A 21,257-nucleotide genomic window follows, 5' to 3' on the forward strand; every position below is an offset into this window, starting at 1 on the left:
TTCTTTAAAAAATCAACTTTTGTTGAGCTGATGATGCTCCAAAAAATTTTCCTTAAGAAACTCACGTTTCTTGGTCTGTTGGTGGATGAAAAATATTCTTTGAAAAATCCACGTTTTGTGGTCTCTTGGTGGATGAAAAAATATTCTTTAAAAACATCTTTGTATGGGGCGTCTCATTTCTAGCTCCTCTTTAAAAAAAAACAAAAACATTCTTCTTAAAAAAAGAAACATCAAATTTAGCATTCATCAACTCGACTGTTTATTTTTCAAAACTTCTTTAACATGAGCTGGTAATTTAACTCTTTTCCTCTTTGCTTTCATGGCTGGTTTACTTGCTTCAGCTATTTTGTGCTCTTTGGGTTGTTCCTGCTGATGTTTATACGATTGTGGTTTCTGCGTTTGTTTCTCCTTTTTACTCTTTTTACATGATAGTGGATTAGGATTCTTAGGTCCTTTGTGTTTACGTGGTGCCTTAACATCGGTATTTTCATTTATCAGTCCCTCCTTTTTCTTTAGGAAAACAATTTTCTTTTCTGCTTCAGGTGGTAACAGATTTCGGGCTTTTTTATCTACCCATTTTTTAGAGGCATCTGAGGGAGCTTCCAAAACGGGTGCTGCTTTGTGTAAGTAGAGTAAACAACGACCGGGCACTTTACGCAGACTGGCTTGTAAGTTACGGTCCTGGGAGGCAACAATGTAACGGGAATCTTTGGTCTGTAAAAAAAATTAAAAAAAACTTTTTATTTAATTTTTAATCAGAAGTATGGGAAGAAGATCAGTTTAAGGGCTACACTTTAAAGACTCCCTTCTGTCGTCTATATGGAATCCCTTCTTATCTACTAAAACGTTCCCGTCTCCTTTCTGGCCATTTATAAAGGCTCCCTATTCTTCATCTATAAAGACTCCCTTGTGATCGCCTATAAACGTTCCCATCTGGTCATCTATAAACTCTCTTTTATTAGCTTAAAAAACCTGCCTTCTGATTGTCTATAAACGTTCCGTTCTAGTTACTTTTGGGGTTAATAGAGACGCCCTTTTTGTCGTCTATAAAACCTCCTTTTTGTCGCCTACAAAGGGAGTCTTGTTGTTGTAGCAGCGTAGAAACCTGCGTGAAGGACAGGTTTGATGCTGGGTTGGCATCCGCTGGTCAAAACACTATGGTTCCGGGTCAATCCGGTACGAAAGAACCCGCTGCCGTGGGATTGACGTGGGAGTCATTGTTCTGATCCTTTATTAAAACGTCCTTCTGATTGTCTACAAAAAAAAAACTCCCATCTGATCGACTATAAATACTATCTTCTGGTCGCCTATAAAAACTCAATTTTAGTCGTCTAAAAAGTCGTTCTTCTGGCCGTATATAAAAACTCCCTTCTGGTCGTCTGTAAGACCCTCTTCTTTCGTCTATAAAGACTCGTTTCTGAACATCTATAAAGACACTGTTCTGGTCGTCTAAAAGACTCCCTTGTGGCTGTAGTCATCTTGTCGATATAACAAATGTTATTGTAATGCTTTATTTTCTATTCTGGCACTGCCAGATTTTTGTTTGAAGTCAGTCAAATTACCATTCCCTCTGCAACTCTCTAAAACAAGCCCTTTAATGTCTTCCCAACTCACCATTTGTTTGATGCACTCCGCTGCTGTCACTGCTTTGCCTTCATGACCACACTTATGTACAAAGAATTGTTTAACAATTTGTGTGGCACCCGTCAGTGGTGGTCCCAATGATTCTGCCTCCAAAATAATGCATTGTGTAGTCAATAGTTTAACTGGGGATTGGAAATATTTCTTCAATTGTTCCTCGATGATGACTTTATTCTATAATTTGGGAGAATTTCACATGTTTTCATTTATAATTTCGAGAAATTTCAATCCACCAAACTTACCTTTAGAGCAGCTTGACAAAATGTAGCATCAATTAGTACCTGATAAGGTTCATGATATTGGAAATGTGTTGTATAGAACATAAGAGTCTTGTGAGACTTCTTATTACGCGTTATTTTCATTTTGAATTAATGTTTTGTTTAGTTTTTTATTTAGATTTGATTTTAGGGAGTTCAAATAGGTAAATAAACATGCGTTGAGTTGACCACATACAAAGACGTATAGCAATAAAGACCCGAACAAATGCATTTTCCAAAAACATATGCTAATAGTTCCACATTTTGGTTACAGATGGCTACACAACTCACTGGAATTGATAACAGCAATGCCAATAGTTTTTGATTCTTATTTCTCGCGGCAGAAAACATTAACGTCGTGTTTTGTGGCTGAAATTTATTTCTTTTCTTTTTTTATTGTTCATTCAATGAACAAATCAAAAGCGAATGCCGTCAAACTTGAGTTTTAATGTTTTTCTTGTCAATATTCCAATGAATAACAGTTTTCGTTTAACAGAATGTTGCTATGACGTCGTAGCAACAGAGGTTAACTCCCTCTACAGTTAATTTTTCACAATTGACTTTTCCTATCTTATAATATTGACATCTTTGCCACATATGTAAATAGGGTTGTGTAGTTGTGGAAAGAACAAGTTCAACTCAACTATTTGCACGAAAGAACGATTGGAACCATGTCTGCCTCTTTCGTTCATCACCATTTGTCTATCTAATATCTTTCGTTCATCTAGTTCTATCATTTACATAGTTCAATCCGACTGACATAGATTTCAGCTTCGTCGATAATAAGGTTTTTGATGGCAAGTTGTCTGTTTACCTTTTACAGTTTTCTTGCAAAAGAAAATAAAAACTCCTTACTCTCCAAGAAAGTTCTTGCTGGGAAAGTAACCAGACAGACCTAATGACAGGATGAGATAAACAATTTTGGCGCCTTTATCCCCACATTGGTTCACTTTGGTGAATAAGAGTTCATCGCAAGCCACACGAATATGAAGACAAAAGAGATTTAACACTAAAATTGAAAAGCCAAAACAAAATTGATTGGATTGATTAAATGAATGAGATGTGAAGCATTAAAACGACAGCTTGAGAATGTTACGAAAGAGACATGAGAAAATGATAATCAGCTGATAATTTTTCAAATCTAAATGAATCATTCACAATAGCAACCACCCACAAAAACCTAAGAAGAAGAAGCATTGTGCTATCATTTCTCAGCTGTAGTGTTGCCATCGAAAAGAGTGAAATGCATTGCTTGATGTTAACGTTTGAAAAAATGTATTAATTTTGATGACATTTAATCGCTTGTTTTATTGCAAATATAATTATTTATAAGAGATCAAGTCTCAATAGCGACTTATTAAAATGCTATCATGCATCATTATCGTAGAAGAATAAACGTGTAGTGGTCATTCTCAATTTTAGAGTTGCCAATGCTGAGATATAGTAAGTCCCTGTTTATACTGGGAAAGTTGATGGGAAAGAAAATTGAGTTTATGGGCGAGGGAGTAGAGAGGAATAAGAGGGGGTACACACACCTCTGTACTGGCCATGGCACAATCATACAGGTACCCGCATCAGCCCAGCTGATGTACTGTGAGCTGTCAAAAAAGTTGTTGTAATTGAAAACACAAAATTAAAAAACAAAAATTTAAAGGAAAAATTGTGAATTTTTGACGGATTTTTGTAATAATGTCTTTATTAATAACTGCCTAACAAAATTTTGTTGAAAAAATTGTGTGAATCGCTTTATTTTTGGAAAACATTTTTGACATTTCACAGTACTGAACTCGTTTTTGTTGTAGTTGTCGGCTGATGCATCTACCTGGTAATTGTGCCATGGTACTGGCAAATTCTGTTTTGTTTCGTTTTTCTTCGTATGTCCGTGTTTACACACACGGGAAAGTAAATTTAGTTTTTAGGCAATAGGGGGTAGGAAAGAGTATTGAGGAGCTCTTTCCTCTCCGCTCTCTCCCAAAAACTCAATTTACTTTCCCGAGAAATTTGTGTGTCTAAACACAGACTATACAACCTGAAGTTGGCTGCAGATTTGTTTTTGCATTTTCTTTCATTTTATTTTCTCTGTCGAGAAACAAACAGCAGCGGAGACAATTAAAAAAAAAACATTTGGAGGAAAAACTATTTTTTTTAAGCAAAAACAATTCGAAATAAGTGGAAATATCAAAATTAAAATGCAATTCAAGGGTTCCTTTAATAATTAATTGTTTATCACACACGTCCATTTTTACTTTTCATTACAATTTTGCCTTGGCTTTGTTTTTGAACGGCGCAATGAGAAAATGAGTGTGAAGAAGAATAAGACAAATTATAAAATTGACACAAACATGATTTCCGTGTCTAAGGGGTAGTTTACACTATATGTAAATGTCATATGACATGAAATTTTCCATCATTATACCGTCGCTAATATGTGCAATACTGGGGATTTTCCTTACGCCATTTACTTGGTGCGTCCACACCAGCAAAATTGTAATAAAATTACGTCTCTACATTGCCTGCGTGGGTAGATATGGAATGTTTTTATTTCGTGTAATATGACATTGATAGATAGTGTAAACTACCTCTAAACAACAAAGAAATTTTAAAAGAAATTGAGAAGAAAAATTTTCTTTCTAGTTTGAATGTCTAAACACGGTCTAACTGAGAGGACATTTGAGAAGAGCAAGATCTATTTAACAGGTCACGTAAGTAGCACAACAACAACTCATTTTTGGCGCAAAATTCTTCAATATGTCAAAATGTTTGTTTACGTTTTCATACAATTTATTCACAATAACAAAAAAATTGACAGATTGAAACCAATCAGCTGGACGTTTTACGCCACCTTATTATTTCATCATGGAGAAGAGTTTATGAAAATTAATTTGGATTTCTACAGAAAATATAGTCTAAAAGTGGATAAAGGCCTCGTCACATAAGCGGCATGGCTTGTTAAGCCCTCGGCACATACGGTCCGTTTAGTGACACGTTGGGACACGCGTTGTTCCAAAAAAGTTAAATTATTGCTCTGTTCCAGAACCTGCAAGAAGCTACTATTTTTTAATACGATAACAACTTTATGTTATCGGAAAAAATAGTAAAAAATAGTAGATTCTTGCAGTACTGGAACAGACCATATGTTTATCTTTAATGCGTCAGCCACATTGTTGTTTAAAGCGCTCGGCACATACGGTGCGTTGAGCGTCGCGGTACAACAACCACATGAAAAAAGTGTAAGTGATGCCAAGTTTTTTGAAAAACAACTATGTGGCTGACGCATTAAAGATAAACATAATTTAACTTTTTTGGGACAACGCGTGTCCCAAAGTGTCACTAAACGGACCGTATGTGCCGAGGGCTTAAGTCAGCATCATCGACTGGCATGTTCGTAAATGAACAAAAGGAAAATGGTAATGTAGTTACCATATGTTACCATTTTCCTTTTGTTCATTTACCAAATATATGTAGGTGTATTCGTTTACTCAACAATTTGTACAAGTTCAGTAACTTCTTGTAATCGGCTAAGGTCTTTTGCATTGTACTGTAGAGTCCAGTAACAATTTGTACAAATTTTGAGTAAACGAACACACATTATGCCAGCCGATGACTTCAGCCAGCCAGAAATCCTCTTAAGTGACGAGGTCTTAACATAAAATCGAGAACAATATGGAAGCACATAATTTCATTGAAGATACTTTTATTTATTGGTAGAGATGGTATTTACCGTGTATTTACTATATTGAATCGCCAATACAACATCTTACACCCAATTCCTGAGTTTAGGTTGCGAAATCGTTTCAAAATGGATAGTTTTACAAGCGGGTAAATACCCAAGTATTTACCCAAATGTTGGGTAAAAACTCTTTAACTACCGAACCAATTAACGTAGGGTGCCAAAATTTGGCTCAAATCCTTCCTATATCAGCAGAACTTCTGGATAAATACTCGAAATAGGGGACCCTTATATAGGGGCTACAAGAAAACGCGGGCCTATGTTGACAAATTTTTGCAATGATATTTTATTCCCATTGAGAACTCACTGTGGCAAATTACAGCCAATAAGATAATAAGCATATATGTATGCCATGGCACAATTACCAAGGTAGTGGTATCGTAAAATTTTGAATATGTTATGTTGTTCGGGAAATTACAAAAAAATAATTTTTTATAAAGGCTTTTCATATTCGTACAGCTGGTGTGATACCACTACCTTGGTAATTGTGTCATGATGTATACTGATAAATTAATAATGTTGGCAACTCAGCGGCGTTGCTGATACTCCACAAATTTGCACAGCCGGAAATTGGATGCGTTAGCCAAACAGCTGTTCACCGCTATTTAATATCCTTGTTGCTTGTGTTGTGTGTTGTTTTTACAAGAAAGGAAATAAATGTGTCAAATGTTAATAAACAAGTGATGTTTAATGAAATTTGAATAAAAAATAGTTGTTGTTAACAAAGAAGAAGTGTGAATTAGTTAATTAGAATTAGGTGAGTGATTAATATTACTAATTATTAATTAATTAGTTAATAAAAAACAATAACAGCGGGAAAGTGTGGCAATGTTTTGTCTCCGTTTGCATGTGTGTGCACATTTCAGTTTTATTCTTTACACACAGGAAACTTTTAAATTGGATAACATGGGGCGCCTTCGCCACTGGGGTGGTTACGCCAGCGACGATTTTATCGTAAACTACAAGTGCTAGAAAAAATCCGTTAAAGGCAAAATTGTGAGTTTAATGAAGATCTATCATCTCCCAAAAGTGCAGTTGTGTCATAGGAATGATAGCGGTGTTTTCAGGGTGTTGGGAAAATAATTATGGGATGTATGTTTTGTTATATCTTCTTTATCTTTTGTGATATCAGAAACATATTTTATACCATTAGAAGACAACTACTGAAGAATATAAATCCCAATAATTCGCATGAAACAACAATTACAAATGTCAATATATTAATATTATGAAATATGTAAGGGGTGGGGCGCCAACACCATGATTGGTGTGTGGTGGGTTAATGTTAGAAATTTGTCATGTTTAATTTAAATTCTTTATTCCATAGTTATACCACAATATAATGTGAAGTTAAATCAAATATGTACTATCCTAAACGTATTTTGTTTTAGTAATATTATGATTTTTTGTACCTAAATTCAAGATACATACCTTGTTTAATTAAGCACTAGAATCTGGTTCTTCTTGTAAATTTTAGAATCATTTTTGATTATTCAAATATTTTTGGAGGGGTCATCAGACCAAGAAATATGTATTTTTTAAAGAATATTTTTAAGGCACCATCAGACCAAGGAACGTGGATTTTTTAAAGAATATTTTTTGAGGCACCATCAGACCAAGAAACATGGATTTTTTAAAGAATATTTTTTGAGGCACCATCCGACCAAGAAGCGTGGATTTTTTAAAGAATATTTTTTGAGGCACCATCAGACCAAGAAACGTGGATTTTTTAAAGAATATTTTTTGAGGCACCATCAGACCAAGAAACGTGGATTTTTTAAAAAATATTTTTTGAGGCACCATCAGACCAAGAATCGTGGATTTTTTAAAGAATATTTTTTGAGGCACCATCAGACCAAGAAACGTGGATTTTTTAAAGAATATTTTTTGAGGCACCATCAGACCAAGAAACGTGGATTTTTTAAAGAATATTTTTTGAGGCACCATCAGACCAAGAAACATGGATTTTTTAAAGAATATTTTTTGAGGCACCATCAGACCAAGAAGCGTGGATTTTTTAAAGAATATTTTTTGAGGCACCATCAGACCAAGAAACGTGGATTTTTTAAAGAATATTTTTTGAGGCACCATCAGACCAAGAAGGGTGGATTTTTTAAAGAATATTTTTTGAGGCACCATCAGACCAAGAAACATGGATTTTTTAAAGAATATTTTTTGAGGCACCATCAGACCAAGAAACATGGATTTTTTAAAGAATATTTTTTGAGGCACCATCAGACCAAGAAACATGGATTTTTTAAAGAATATTTTTTGAGGCACCATCAGACCAAGAAGCGTGGATTTTTTAAAGAATATTTTTTGAGGCACCATCAGACCAAGAAACATGGATTTTTTAAAGAATATTTTTTGAGGCACCATCAGACCAAGAAGCGTGGATTTTTTAAAGAATATTTTTTGAGGCACCATCAGACCAAGAAACATGGATTTTTTAAAGAATATTTTTTGAGGCACCATCAGACCAAGAAGCGTGGATTTTTTAAAGAATATTTTTTGAGGCACCATCAGACCAAGAAACATGGATTTTTTAAAGAATATTTTTTGAGGCACCATCAGACCAAGAAGCGTGGATTTTTTAAAGAATATTTTTTGAGGCACCATCAGACCAAGAAACATGGATTTTTTAAAGAATATTTTTTGAGGCACCATCAGACCAAGAAACATGGATTTTTTAAAGAATATTTTTTGAGGCACCATTAGACCAAGAAACATGGATTTTTTAAAGAATATTTTTTGAGGCACCATCAGACCAAGAAACATGGATTTTTTAAAGAATATTTTTTGAGGCACCATCAGACCAAGAAGCGTGGATTTTTTAAAGAATATTTTTTGAGGCACCATCAGACCAAGAAACATGGATTTTTTAAAGAATATTTTTTGAGGCACCATCAGACCAAGAAACATGGATTTTTAAAGAATATTTTTTGAGGCACCATCAGACCAAGAAACATGGATTTTTTAAAGAATATTTTTTGAGGCACCATCAGACCAAGAAGCGTGGATTTTTTAAAGAATATTTTTTGAGGCACCATCAGACCAAGAAACATGGATTTTTTAAAGAATATTTTTTGAGGCACCATCAGACCAAGAAACATGGATTTTTTAAAGAATATTTTTTGAGGCACCATCAGACCAAGAAACATGGATTTTTTAAAGAATATTTTTTGAGGCACCATCAGACCAAGAAGCGTGGATTTTTTAAAGAATATTTTTTGAGGCACCATCAGACCAAGAAACATGGATTTTTTAAAGAATATTTTTTGAGGCACCATCAGACCAAGAAGCGTGGATTTTTTAAAGAATATTTTTTGAGGCACCATCAGACCAAGAAACATGGATTTTTTAAAGAATATTTTTTGAGGCACCATCAGACCAAGAAGCGTGGATTTTTTAAAGAATATTTTTTGAGGCACCATCAGACCAAGAAACATGGATTTTTTAAAGAATATTTTTTGAGGCACCATCAGACCAAGAAACATGGATTTTTTAAAGAATATTTTTTGAGGCACCATCAGACCAAGAAACATGGATTTTTTAAAGAATATTTTTTGAGGCACCATCAGACCAAGAAACATGGATTTTTTAAAGAATATTTTTTGAGGCACCATCAGACCAAGAAGCGTGGATTTTTTAAAGAATATTTTTTGAGGCACCATCAGACCAAGAAACATGGATTTTTTAAAGAATATTTTTTGAGGCACCATCAGACCAAGAAACATGGATTTTTTAAAGAATATTTTTTGAGGCACCATCAGACCAAGAAACATGGATTTTTTAAAGAATATTTTTTGAGGCACCATCAGACCAAGAAACATGGATTTTTTAAAGAATATTTTTTGAGGCACCATCAGACCAAGAAGCGTGGATTTTTTAAAGAATATTTTTTGAGGCACCATCAGACCAAGAAACATGGATTTTTTAAAGAATATTTTTTGAGGCACCATCAGACCAAGAAACATGGATTTTTTAAAGAATATTTTTTGAGGCACCATCAGACCAAGAAACATGGATTTTTTAAAGAATATTTTTTGAGGCACCATCAGACCAAGAAACATGGATTTTTTAAAGAATATTTTTTGAGGCACCATCAGACCAAGAAGCGTGGATTTTTTAAAGAATATTTTTTGAGGCACCATCAGACCAAGAAACATGGATTTTTTAAAGAATATTTTTTGAGGCACCATCAGACCAAGAAACATGGATTTTTTAAAGAATATTTTTTGAGGCACCATCAGACCAAGAAACATGGATTTTTTAAAGAATATTTTTTGAGGCACCATCAGACCAAGAAACATGGATTTTTTAAAGAATATTTTTTGAGGCACCATCAGACCAAGAAGCGTGGATTTTTTAAAGAATATTTTTTGAGGCACCATCAGACCAAGAAACATGGATTTTTTAAAGAATATTTTTTGAGGCACCATCAGACCAAGAAACATGGATTTTTTAAAGAATATTTTTTGAGGCACCATCAGACCAAGAAACATGGATTTTTTAAAGAATATTTTTTGAGGCACCATCAGACCAAGAAACGTGCATTTTTAAAGAATAGATTTGGGGGCACCTTCAGACCAAGAAACGTGCATTTTTTAAGAATATTTTTTGAGGCACCATCAGACCAAGAGACGTGGATTTTTTAAGAATATTTTTTTAAGGCACCATCAGGCCAAGAAACGTGGATTTTTAAAGAATATTTTTTGAGGCACCATCAGACCAAGAAACGTGGATTTTTAAAGAATATTTTTTGAGGCACCATCAGACCAAGAAACGTGGATTTTTTAAAGAATGTTTGAATGAGAATTGAGAATTTGGACGTGGGTTTTTAAAGAATATTTTTGAACGTGGATTTTTTAAACAAAAAAATATTTTTAGGCGAGGATTTTTTAAACAACATTTTTGAACGTGGATTTTTTAAACAACATTTTTTAAAGAATATTTTTGAACGTGGATTTTTTAAACAATAATTTTGAACGTGGTTTTTTTAAATAATAATTTTGAACGTGGTTTTTTTAAATAATAATTTTGAACGTGAATTTTTTGAATAATATTTTTGAACGTGGATTTTTTAAACAATAATTTTGAACGTGGTTTTTTTAAATAATAATTTTGAACGTGGTTTTTTTAAATAATAATTTTGAACGTGGATTTTTTAAATAATATTTTTGAACGTGGATTTTTTAAAGAATATTTTTGAACGTGGATTTTTTAAAGAATATTTTTGAACGTGGATTTTTTAAAGAATATTTTTAAACGTGGATTTTTTAAAGAATATTTTTGACGTATATTTTTTAAAGAATATTTTGAACGTGAATTTGTTTTAGACGTGGAACAACATTTTTGAACGTGGATTTTTTAAACAACATTTTTGAACGTGGATTTTTTAAAGAATATTTTTGAACGTGGATTTTTTAAACAATAATTTTGAACGTGGATTTTTTAAATGATAATTTTGAACGTGGATATTTTAAATAATATTTTTGAACGTGGATTTTTTAAAGAATATTTTTGAACGTGGATTTTTTAAAGAATATTTTTGAACGTGGATTTTTTAAAGAATATTTTTAAACGTGGATTTTTTAAAGAATATTTTTGACGTATATTTTTTAAAGAATATTTTTGACGTATATTTTTTAAAGAATATTTTGAACGTGAATTTGTTTTAGACGTGAATTTTTTAGAATATTTTGGATGTGGATTTTTTTAAGAATATTTTTGACGTATATTTTTTAAAGAATATTTTGAACGTGAATTTGTTTTAGACGTGAATTTTTTAGAATATTTTGGATGTGGATTTTTTTAAGAATATTTTTGACGTATATTTTTTAAAGAATATTTTGAACGTGAATTTGTTTTAGACGTGAATTTTTTAGAATATTTTGGATGTGGATTTTTTTAAGAATATTTTTGAACATTAATTGTTTAAGGAATATCTTTGATAATGGATTTTTAAGAATATTTTTTTTTGAATATAGATTTATTAAGAGTATTTTTGAACATGGGTTTTTTAAAAATATTTTTGAATGTGGAATTTTTCAAGAATATTTTTGACCGTGGATTTTTTAAGGAATATTTTTTAACGTGGATTTTTAAAGATTATTTGTGAACGTTGTTTTTCACGAATATTTTTGAACGTGGAATTTTTTAAAGAATATTTTTGAAGTTTTAAGGAATAGTCTGGCTTAATCCCATTGTTGTTGTTTTAATATTTTAAAACAACTATTTTATTAGTGGAAAAGATTTGGCATTGCTCGCCAAGGGGTAAGGCAGGTAATACTATAGTTTCGATCCACGCCACTGGATCTCATCAGTTCCCTTGTTTCTTGTTTGTGGATATTCTCCACCGAAGTTATTTTTCAATAACTTCTTCAACAAGAAACTTTGTATACCCAAACATCAATCGTCAGCTCGAAGTATAAAGGTAAGCAAAGAAAAAAGTTCAATGAGAAGTTTTTCCTTGGCAACCTCATACAACTCCGACGAAAGTGTCTGCGAAAACAATTCAAACCTCTTCCACTTGTATGTGTCGTCGAGTTTCGACGAATGCACACACCAAAATTTGGTTGGTCTGCTTTACAGCAAAAACAACACACGTCGTACTAGTGTCTTCAATTTGAAGCATTAATCCCATTGTTGTTGTTTTAATATTTTAAAACAACTATTTTATTATGGGATTAAGCCAGACTATTTTGAAAAAAAAAAACAAAATTGCAAACGCTATCCCAATAAAAAAACGCCACAATGCTTCAAAGTTTTAAGGAATATATTTGAACGTGGATTTTTTTAAGAAATATTTGTGAACGTGGATTTTTTAAGGAATATTTTTGAACGTGGAATTTTTTAAAGAATATGTGTGAACGTGGATTTTTTAAGGAACATTTATGAACGTGGAATTTTTAAAGAATATTTTAGACGATATAATACCAGCAACGTTTGACAAAAGTAACATAAACAATAATTTTAAATATTAATAAGTTTTAACAAAATTTAATAATGAGAATAAATTTGCAAAAATATTACCGTTTTTCATTTTGTACAATAAAAAGCTGGTTAATCAAGTTAGTTGAAATTCTCCTGACTGGCAAGTCGATATACTTATTTCATTGCATGCGAAACAAATGACAGTTATTATTTGAAATATTGATCTTGTTAACAAATAAAAAACAATTCTAGGTTCGGTGGCCAGTGAACCCATTTGCTGTTCTGCATAATTACTGGCCATACTAAAATCTAGTTAAGAGAATCCAAACGAAACGCGTTAGTAGTATAAGTGAAACTTGGAATCTTTTACAGTGGCTTCTAATAATTAGCTAAAATATAATCGAATATAATCCAATAATTCTGCAAAGAAGTTGCAATGACCTTCCTATCTCCACGGGAGCTGAGAAATTGCGATTAATAACCTGTTTAACTTAAAAAATTTTTAAAATAAATATATGTCGGCAACTTTTTTTTATTTTCCAGGTAATTGATTTTTATGATGGTATTCATTTATTTTCAAATTTACAATAATTGACCTTCAGTTAGTCATTGGCATGGGAAATTTGAAACAAGATTTTCATGTTTTAGATTTCACTTCACTTGGTATTATACATCAGACAAGAATCCCAGGCCAGTGCATCGAAACGATAACAGATGCTCTCTTTAATGCAATTTGTCTGGAGATGCTGTAATTTCTTTCAAAGATTTATTAGCATACATTCGTTTATCTATCGATGTATCTTTACAAATGGAAATTGCATCAATATCGAACGTGACGTCAGTTTTTGTTTTTATTGTATTCCAATATTTGTTACGAATTCATTCATATAATCATAAATTACACTTTTATTACCACCGGTGTACTCCTGCTGTTCGTTTGTGTACCTGACAATAGTCGCGTACGCTCCGACGACAGACATTCTGAATAAAACTTTCATTGATAAAAAATAAAATAAATTTTGTCAAAAATAATTTTGCAATTTATATTCTAAACGAATTTGCAGACTGAATATGCAGTTTCTTCATTATAATACACACGTTTTGCCTACATTATCCGGCATACGTTCTACATGATGTTCTTAAGGAAATTTACGAACAACGGAGGATTACCAGACCAAGAAACGAAGAAATATCTCAAAAAAATATTCTTTAAAAAAATTCACGTTTTTTGGTCTGATGGTGGCTCAAAAATATTCTTTTAAAAAATCCACGTTTTTTGGTCTGATGGTGGCTCAAAAAATATTCTTTTAAAAAATCCACGTTTTTTGGTCTGATGGTGGCTCAAAAAATATTCTTTTAAAAAATCCACGTTTTTTGGTCTGATGGTGGCTCAAAAAATATTCTTTTAAAAAATCCACGTTTTTTGGTCTGATGGTGGCTCAAAAAATATTCTTTTAAAAAATCCACGTTTCTTGGTCTGATGGTGGTTTAAAAAATATTCTTTAAAAAATCCACGTTTCTTGGTCTGATGGTGGTTTAAAAAATATTCTTTAAAAAATCCACGTTTCTTGGTCTGATGGTGGTTTAAAAAATATTCTTTAAAAAATCCACGTTTTTTGGTCTGATGGTGGCTCAAAAAATATTCTTTTAAAAAATCCACGTTTTTTGGTCTGATGGTGGCTCAAAAAATATTCTTTAAAAAATCCACGTTTCTTGGTCTGATGGTGGTTTAAAAAATATTCTTTAAAAAATCCACGTTTCTTGGTCTGATGGTGGTTTAAAAAATATTCTTTAAAAAATCCACGTTTCTTGGTCTGATGGTGGTTTAAAAAATATTCTTTAAAAAATCCACGTTTCTTGGTCTGATGGTGGTTTAAAAAATATTCTTTAAAAAATCCACGTTTCTTGGTCTGATGGTGGTTTAAAAAATATTCTTTAAAAAATCCACGTTTCTTGGTCTGATGGTGGTTTAAAAAATATTCTTTAAAAAATCCACGTTTCTTGGTCTGATGGTGGTTTAAAAAATATTCTTTAAAAAATCCACGTTTCTTGGTCTGATGGTGGTTTAAAAAATATTCTTTAAAAAATCCACGTTTCTTGGTCTGATGGTGGTTTAAAAAATATTCTTTAAAAAATCCACGTTTCTTGGTCTGATGGTGGTTTAAAAAATATTCTTTAAAAAATCCACGTTTCTTGGTCTGATGGTGGTTTAAAAAATATTCTTTAAAAAATCCACGTTTCTTGGTCTGATGGTGGTTTAAAAAATATTCTTTAAAAAATCCACGTTTCTTGGTCTGATGGTGGTTTAAAAAATATTCTTTAAAAAATCCACGTTTCTTGGTCTGATGGTGGTTTAAAAAATATTCTTTAAAAAATCCACGTTTCTTGGTCTGATGGTGGTTTAAAAAATATTCTTTAAAAAATCCACGTTTCTTGGTCTGATGGTGCCTCAAAAAATATTCTTTAAAAAATCCACGTTTCTTGGTCTGATGGTGGTTTAAAAAATATTCTTTAAAAAATCCACGTTTCTTGGTCTGATGGTGGTTTAAAAAATATTCTTTAAAAAATCCACGTTTCTTGGTCTGATGGTGGTTTAAAAAATATTCTTTAAAAAATCCACGTTTCTTGGTCTGATGGTGGTTTAAAAAATATTCTTTAAAAAATCCACGTTTCTTGGTCTGATGGTGGTTTAAAAAATATTCTTTAAAAAATCCACGTTTCTTGGTCTGATGGTGGTTTAAAAAATATTCTTTAAAAAATCCACGTTTCTTGGTCTGATGGTGGTTTAAAAAATATTCTTTAAAAAATCCACGTTTCTTGGTCTGATGGTGCCTCAAAAAATATTCTTTAAAAAATCCACGTTTCTTGGTCTGATGGTGGTTTAAAAAATATTCTTTAAAAAATCCACGTTTCTTGGTCTGATGGTGGTTTAAAAAATATTCTTTAAAAAATCCACGTTTCTTGGTCTGATGGTGGTTTAAAAAATATTCTTTAAAAAATCCACGTTTCTTGGTCTGATGGTGGTTTAAAAAATATTCTTTAAAAAATCCACGTTTCTTGGTCTGATGGTGGTTTAAAAAATATTCTTTAAAAAATCCACGTTTCTTGGTCTGATGGTGGTTTAAAAAATATTCTTTAAAAAATCCACGTTTCTTGGTCTGATGGTGGTTTAAAAAATATTCTTTAAAAAATCCACGTTTCTTGGTCTGATGGTGGTTTAAAAAATATTCTTTAAAAAATCCACGTTTCTTGGTCTGATGGTGGTTTAAAAAATATTCTTTAAAAAATCCACGTTTCTTGGTCTGATGGTGGTTTAAAAAATATTCTTTAAAAAATCCACGTTTCTTGGTCTGATGGTGCCTCAAAAAATATTCTTTAAAAAATCCACGTTTCTTGGTCTGATGGTGGTTTAAAAAATATTCTTTAAAAAATCCACGTTTCTTGGTCTGATGGTGGTTTAAAAAATATTCTTTAAAAAATCCACGTTTCTTGGTCTGATGGTGGTTTAAAAAATATTCTTTAAAAAATCCACGTTTTTTGGTCTGATGGTGGCTCAAAAAATATTCTTTTAAAAAATCCACGTTTTTTGGTCTGATGGTGGCTCAAAAAATATTCTTTAAAAAATCCACGTTTCTTGGTCTGATGGTGGTTTAAAAAATATTCTTTAAAAAATCCACGTTTCTTGGTCTGATGGTGGTTTAAAAAATATTCTTTAAAAAATCCACGTTTCTTGGTCTGATGGTGGTTTAAAAAATATTCTTTAAAAAATCCACGTTTCTTGGTCTGATGGTGGTTTAAAAAATATTCTTTAAAAAATCCACGTTTCTTGGTCTGATGGTGGTTTAAAAAATATTCTTTAAAAAATCCACGTTTCTTGGTCTGATGGTGGTTTAAAAAATATTCTTTAAAAAATCCACGTTTCTTGGTCTGATGGTGGTTTAAAAAATATTCTTTAAAAAATCCACGTTTCTTGGTCTGATGGTGGTTTAAAAAATATTCTTTAAAAAATCCACGTTTCTTGGTCTGATGGTGGTTTAAAAAATATTCTTTAAAAAATCCACGTTTCTTGGTCTGATGGTGGTTTAAAAAATATTCTTTAAAAAATCCACGTTTCTTGGTCTGATGGTGGTTTAAAAAATATTCTTTAAAAAATCCACGTTTCTTGGTCTGATGGTGGTTTAAAAAATATTCTTTAAAAAATCCACGTTTCTTGGTCTGATGGTGGTTTAAAAAATATTCTTTAAAAAATCCACGTTTCTTGGTCTGATGGTGGTTTAAAAAATATTCTTTAAAAAATCCACGTTTCTTGGTCTGATGGTGGTTTAAAAAATATTCTTTAAAAAATCCACGTTTCTTGGTCTGATGGTGCCTCAAAAAATATTCTTTAAAAAATCCACGTTTCTTGGTCTGATGGTGGTTTAAAAAATATTCTTTAAAAAATCCACGTTTCTTGGTCTGATGGTGGTTTAAAAAATATTCTTTAAAAAATCCACGTTTCTTGGTCTGATGGTGGTTTAAAAAATATTCTTTAAAAAATCCACGTTTCTTGGTCTGATGGTGGTTTAAAAAATATTCTTTAAAAAATCCACGTTTCTTGGTCTGATGGTGGTTTAAAAAATATTCTTTAAAAAATCCACGTTTCTTGGTCTGATGGTGGTTTAAAAAATATTCTTTAAAAAATCCACGTTTCTTGGTCTGATGGTGGTTTAAAAAATATTCTTTAAAAAATCCACGTTTCTTGGTCTGATGGTGCCTCAAAAAATATTCTTTAAAAAATCCACGTTTCTTGGTCTGATGGTGGTTTAAAAAATATTCTTTAAAAAATCCACGTTTCTTGGTCTGATGGTGGTTTAAAAAATATTCTTTAAAAAATCCACGTTTCTTGGTCTGATGGTGGTTTAAAAAATATTCTTTAAAAAATCCACGTTTCTTGGTCTGATGGTGGTTTAAAAAATATTCTTTAAAAAATCCACGTTTCTTGGTCTGATGGTGGTTTAAAAAATATTCTTTAAAAAATCCACGTTTCTTGGTCTGATGGTGGTTTAAAAAATATTCTTTAAAAAATCCACGTTTCTTGGTCTGATGGTGGTTTAAAAAATATTCTTTAAAAAATCCACGTTTCTTGGTCTGATGGTGGTTTAAAAAATATTCTTTAAAAAATCCACGTTTCTTGGTCTGATGGTGGTTTAAAAAATATTCTTTAAAAAATCCACGTTTCTTGGTCTGATGGTGGTTTAAAAAATATTCTTTAAAAAATCCACGTTTCTTGGTCTGATGGTGCCTCAAAAAATATTCTTTAAAAAATCCACGTTTCTTGGTCTGATGGTGGTTTAAAAAATATTCTTTAAAAAATCCACGTTTCTTGGTCTGATGGTGGTTTAAAAAATATTCTTTAAAAAATCCACGTTTCTTGGTCTGATGGTGGTTTAAAAAATATTCTTTAAAAAATCCACGTTTTTTGGTCTGATGGTGGCTCAAAAAATATTCTTTTAAAAAATCCACGTTTTTTGGTCTGATGGTGGCTCAAAAAATATTCTTTAAAAAATCCACGTTTCTTGGTCTGATGGTGGTTTAAAAAATATTCTTTAAAAAATCCACGTTTCTTGGTCTGATGGTGGTTTAAAAAATATTCTTTAAAAAATCCACGTTTCTTGGTCTGATGGTGGTTTAAAAAATATTCTTTAAAAAATCCACGTTTCTTGGTCTGATGGTGGTTTAAAAAATATTCTTTAAAAAATCCACGTTTCTTGGTCTGATGGTGGTTTAAAAAATATTCTTTAAAAAATCCACGTTTCTTGGTCTGATGGTGCCTCAAAAAATATTCTTTAAAAAATCCACGTTTCTTGGTCTGATGGTGGTTTAAAAAATATTCTTTAAAAAATCCACGTTTCTTGGTCTGATGGTGGTTTAAAAAATATTCTTTAAAAAATCCACGTTTCTTGGTCTGATGGTGGTTTAAAAAATATTCTTTAAAAAATCCACGTTTCTTGGTCTGATGGTGCCTCAAAAAATATTCTTTAAAAAATCCACGTTTCTTGGTCTGATGGTGGTTTAAAAAATATTCTTTAAAAAATCCACGTTTCTTGGTCTGATGGTGGTTTAAAAAATATTCTTTAAAAAATCCACGTTTCTTGGTCTGATGGTGGTTTAAAAAATATTCTTTAAAAAATCCACGTTTCTTGGTCTGATGGTGGTTTAAAAAATATTCTTTAAAAAATCCACGTTTCTTGGTCTGATGGTGGTTTAAAAAATATTCTTTAAAAAATCCACGTTTCTTGGTCTGATGGTGGTTTAAAAAATATTCTTTAAAAAATCCACGTTTCTTGGTCTGATGGTGGTTTAAAAAATATTCTTTAAAAAATCCACGTTTCTTGGTCTGATGGTGGTTTAAAAAATATTCTTTAAAAAATCCACGTTTCTTGGTCTGATGGTGGTTTAAAAAATATTCTTTAAAAAATCCACGTTTCTTGGTCTGATGGTGGTTTAAAAAATATTCTTTAAAAAATCCACGTTTCTTGGTCTGATGGTGGTTTAAAAAATATTCTTTAAAAAATCCACGTTTCTTGGTCTGATGGTGGTTTAAAAAATATTCTTTAAAAAATCCACGTTTCTTGGTCTGATGGTGGTTTAAAAAATATTCTTTAAAAAATCCACGTTTCTTGGTCTGATGGTGCCTCAAAAAATATTCTTTAAAAAATCCACGTTTCTTGGTCTGATGGTGTTTGAAAAAATATTCTTTAAAAAATCCACGTTTCTTGGTCTGATGGTGTTTGAAAAAATATTCTTTAAAAAATCCACGTTTCTTGGTCTGATGGTGCTTGAAAAAATATTCTTTAAAAAATCCACGTTTCTTGGTCTGATGGTGCTTGAAAAAATATTCTTTAAAAAATCCACGTTTCTTGGTCTGAGGGTGCCTCAAAAAATATTCTTTAAAAAATCCACGTTTCTTGGTCTGAGGGTGCCTCAAAAAATATTCTTTAAAAAATCCACGTTTCTTGGTCTGATGGTGCCTCAAAAAATATTCTTTAAAAAATCCACGTTTCTTGGTCTGATGTTGGTTGAAAAAATATTCTTTAAAAAATCCACGTTTCTTGGTCTCATGGTGTGTGAAAAAATATTCTTTAAAAAATCCACGTTTCTTGGTGTTGGTGTTTGAAAAAATATTCTTTAAAAAATCCACGTTTCTTGGTGTTGGTGTTTGAAAAAATATTCTTTAAAAAATCCACGTTTCTTGGTGTTGGTGTTTGAAAAAATATTCTTTAAAAAATCCACGTTTCTTGGTGTTGGTGTTTGAAAAAATATTCTTTAAAAAATCCACGTTTCTTGGTGTTGGTGTTTGAAAAAATATTCTTTAAAAAATCCACGTTTCTTGGTGTTGGTGTTTGAAAAAATATTCTTTAAAAAATCCACGTTTCTTGGTGTTGGTGTTTGAAAAAATATTCTTTAAAAAATCCACGTTTCTTGGTGTTGGTGTTTGAAAAAATATTCTTTAAAAAATCCACGTTTCTTGGTGTTGGTGTTTGAAAAAATATTCTTTAAAAAATCCACGTTTCTTGGTGTTGGTGTTTGAAAAAATATTCTTTAAAAAATCCACGTTTCTTGGTGTTGGTGTTTGAAAAAATATTCTTTAAAAAATCCACGTTTCTTGGTGTTGGTGTTTGAAAAAATATTCTTTAAAAAATCCACGTTTCTTGGTGTTGGTGTTTGAAAAAAATATTCTTTAAAAAATCCACGTTTCTTGGTGTTGGTGTTTGAAAAAATATTCTTTAAAAAATCCACGTTTCTTGGTGTTGGTGTTTGAAAAAATATTCTTTAAAAAATCCACGTTGCTTGGTGTGATGGTGCCTCAAAAAAGATTCTTTAAAAATCCACGTTTCTTGGTCTGATGGTGGTTTAAAAAATATTCTTTAAAAAATCCACGTTTCTTGGTCTGACTTTATTGCGATATGACAAATAAATATGTAAATAATTTTGTTGTTAAATATTTCAAATTATAGCTATAAACAATAATGATATATATTGGTGGTTATATTGGTTATATTGATAATGGCACTTATATAGAAAAGAAAATTAATGTGTCTGTGGTGACAACTTAAATTGCTGTCAGTAATTTATAAATCAACTGTTTACGTAGGTTGGTGGCTAAGCTATGGCATTAGGTAATTTATTGGGTAAGGTTTAATTGAAAAGGGTTTTTAGTACGACCTTTGGTAATTGGTTTGTTATGCAGACTCTGTTATGAACCCTATATTACGAACTTTATTTAACAATTATTTTTGTTAGTGATTGGCAAAATAAACTAATAATAAGCTATACGCTTATAACAAACGTCACAGCATGGCTTGTGAGAATGTATAAAGGTTCTATGTTGCCTTTGCGGTGCATGCCGAAGGTGTAAGACAAAACTTTAATGGAAAGCTTTGGTGATTAGGTCATCATTTGGGGCTATATAGTAGAGTTGGCCAGAACACCGTTGCCCTTGGAAATCTGTCCTATGTGGGACTTAGGAGACCAAATACGGATTTTCCTTTAAAACTTATTTAAAAAATCGCCCTTCTTACAGAATTATAATTAAAACAATATTTCTTGGAAAATGTTAAAATTCTATTCAATATTTAATCGCAGAGCAAAGTACGAATAATCAGCTTTGGAAGCGTGATGTGGCAACTAATTTTGATAAAAAAAAAAAATAC

The 21,257-nt window shown here is 31.6% G+C and overlaps 2 protein-coding genes across 2 annotated transcripts in view; one reads left to right on the plus strand and one right to left on the minus strand.

The window, feature by feature from the left end:
* Positions 1-235: 235 nt before the first annotated feature.
* LOC141393361 (rRNA-processing protein UTP23 homolog) lies at positions 236-3,278 on the minus strand. Its single transcript, XM_073966361.1, has 3 exons — positions 1,884-3,278; positions 1,615-1,815; positions 236-714 (listed from the first exon to the last, which is right to left on the minus strand). Exons 1-3 carry the CDS (start codon positions 2,001-2,003, stop codon positions 247-249), a joined length of 789 nt encoding a protein of 262 aa, XP_073822462.1. The 5' UTR covers positions 2,004-3,278; the 3' UTR covers positions 236-246.
* A 2,914-nt stretch (positions 3,279-6,192) lies between these two features.
* Positions 6,193-21,257, plus strand: part of LOC141395364 (ATP-binding cassette sub-family G member 4) — a 131,751-nt gene continuing 116,686 nt past the window's right edge. Inside the window, exon 1 of the mRNA XM_073971054.1 lies at positions 6,193-6,385. The gene's annotated coding sequence lies outside the window, so the exon portion shown is untranslated. The remainder of the gene's footprint in view (positions 6,386-21,257) is intronic.

The sequence above is a fragment of the Musca autumnalis genome, unplaced genomic scaffold, assembly GCF_047663935.1.
Source record: "Musca autumnalis isolate F117 unplaced genomic scaffold, ASM4766393v1 scaffold_2, whole genome shotgun sequence".
Lineage (NCBI taxonomy): Eukaryota > Metazoa > Arthropoda > Insecta > Diptera > Muscidae > Musca > Musca autumnalis.

Bases quoted from the DNA above. Each gene is read 5' to 3' on its own strand.
- LOC141393361 (XM_073966361.1), bottom strand. From the start codon at position 2,003: ATGAAAATAACGCGTAATAAGAAGTCTCACAAGACTCTTATGTTCTAT. The intron at 1,816-1,883 runs GTAAGTTTGGTG...CCCAAATTATAG, and splicing joins TTTGTCAAGCTGCTCTAAAG to AATAAAGTCATCATCGAGGA. The intron at 715-1,614 runs GTGAGTTGGGAA...TTTTTTTTACAG, and splicing joins CGGAGTGCATCAAACAAATG to ACCAAAGATTCCCGTTACAT.